We start from the raw sequence: 2,199 nt of genomic DNA, 5'->3' as shown, positions 1-2,199 counted from the left end.
AGTCTAGGCCAAGGCGTTGCTTTCGATTGGTTTTCTTAGAGACCCACACTAGTCGGCACAAAAATGAATCGTATTCTTCCTGACATCACACACCTTAGTGTATGACCCAAGACAATAGCACCGCACTGCTTGCTTACACAAAATACTAATATGTTTCTAATGTAAGCCAAACTGGAATTCAAACTTACAACTGAGCACTATTCTGCCATGCAGCTTGCTATCTGTCTTCTGATTTACTTCAGCAAGAGTAGGAAAAGGTTTATAAAGCACTACAATAAAATAAATAGTCCTAAAAAGGTGAAAAAGTCATTACACATATAATGGAATGCAGCGCGGGCAAAGCAGCAAACTAGAGCGCTACTTGGTACTTGCTGAAACTTCGGGTTTACAGCTTAACTGATTACGAAATGGCCGCATGTAAAACGTGGTTACTCAAGGAAAATGGTTCCATTTACAAATATTAAAAATGGTTGCATCCTGTGTTAGCCCACAACTGTTGTGTCTTAAATACGTAAATTAAGTGTATTACACGGTATTAGAATTATGAGCCTGTGAGAACTATGGTGGAAGAGGTTGCTACACGCTGTGCAAGTTCACCCCACCCAAATGAAAACAAGAGTATTGACGGTGGGGTGTAATACGTCAGCATGGTATTGCCTATATCTCACAAAAAGTGGGTGCCAGTTGTCACACATGGATGCAGGGGTGCGGAGGTGTTCATCAGCCCTCAGAGTACAACTGTGGGCAGCTGCTACCACCTCTGTTTGCAAGAGGCGGGGCGTGGAAGGCAGCAGCCCCTAGGTGCCAGGGAGAGGATGGAAGTCTTCAGCCCTCTGGGTGGATGAAGCATCCTCTTGGTGCTGGTGGGTGTGGAAAGCAATAGCCTATGGGTTCAGCTGCAGATGAAAGGCAGCAATCTTTGGGTTCAAGGGGTGAAAAGCAGTAGCCACTAAGTGCAAAGGGTGGTCCCATTGGGGCTAGGATGAGAGCGGAAGACAGCAGCCTCTGGTTTCAAATGGGAAGGAGGGAATCATTCCTCGGCTGCAAAGAGGGACGGAGCCCAAGAGACCCGTGGACGCAGACAGGAAGAGAGCACACAATATAACTCTGGGTGCACCTAGAGACGGAGTGCATCAAGTACAGTGGGAAGACAGAGGTTCCTGAGACAGTGGTAAGAATAGAGAGGAGGGGCCAGACGTTGGGTTGTTTGGTGGAGGAGAGAAAGGCGTATAAGGACGATCAAGTCTGTTATTTAGTCTCATTTTCCCTTCATGGTGCTTTTCTTATAATCTCGTGACACTGACAGTTCTGATGCAGGTTACAGTGAACTAAGTGCTTGGACTGGGTTGTGCGCCCTGTCTATGGTGGGCACTGGTGACGGGAGCTTGCACACACTTTCTTACCTGCGAAAGTCGAAGCCCATGGCGCCCCCTCTCTCTTGCCGGGTCTACTCCGCCTCCACCCGGATTCCCCTCTTCAAGCCTGCCGGCTACACACTGACCGCCGGATGTGACATCACGTATGGACGCTCGGCTGCCTGCCATTGGCCAGCAATGATGCGGCTTGGGTGACAACTTCCGGCACTGATTTAAAGAGACTGTGGGAGGTCCACGTGGGAGCAGCCCATAAGGTACTGACAGAAAGGGGCGTGTCCATGAACAGGATGGTTCAGGACATTTCGAACACTTGTTTACCTTTGTAAATTCCACTCAGCAGCCGAGTTTCAAACGGCTTGTACTTTAGAGTGCATTGAACCAAAAAATAAACGATCACCTTTATGTTTGATGTCGCATTACTGCCGTTTCACGCTTGAGTAATGAGTTTTTATATTTCCATTGCATTCTGGTACTTGTAGGTATTATTAATACAGGACTACGAGTAGGTGAATACGCAGAAAAACTTAGAATTGAACGAGGTACAGTTTACGTAGGTGGTTTTTCGAACACCATATATTTCTGTGTGCGTCAGAGCGTATCATTGCTTTGCATTTTTTTCCTCATGTGTGATGAAAACAACAAACATTTATAGTTCTACATTTAACGAATGAGATTTAAAAAAATCTTTTGCAATACACAGACTGACATTGCAAACCTATTTTTAATAATTGGTGTTAGTTTTTTTTATTTATTATAAAGAGGATACCGTGGTTGCAAATAAATTATGTTGACATTTTGTAATTGGCGCAAAATTAATTATAAG

At 45.1% G+C, this 2,199-nt stretch overlaps 1 protein-coding gene across 2 annotated transcripts in view; it reads right to left on the bottom strand.

The window, feature by feature from the left end:
- Nucleotides 1-1,555, bottom strand: part of ERGIC1 (endoplasmic reticulum-golgi intermediate compartment 1) — a 270,638-nt gene extending 269,083 nt beyond the window's left edge. Inside the window, exon 1 of one of the 2 annotated variants that reach the window (XM_069244648.1) lies at nucleotides 1,404-1,555. In XM_069244648.1, coding sequence (XP_069100749.1) covers nucleotides 1,404-1,423 — 20 coding nt within the window. In that variant the 5' untranslated portion in view covers nucleotides 1,424-1,555. The remainder of the gene's footprint in view (nucleotides 1-1,403) is intronic. The other variant, XM_069244649.1, reaches the window with a different exon arrangement.
- Nucleotides 1,556-2,199: the final 644 nt, after the last annotated feature.

Source organism: Pleurodeles waltl, chromosome 7, assembly GCF_031143425.1.
Source record: "Pleurodeles waltl isolate 20211129_DDA chromosome 7, aPleWal1.hap1.20221129, whole genome shotgun sequence".
Taxonomy (NCBI): domain Eukaryota; kingdom Metazoa; phylum Chordata; class Amphibia; order Caudata; family Salamandridae; genus Pleurodeles; species Pleurodeles waltl.
This window is presented reverse-complemented; position numbering and strand designations above follow the sequence as displayed.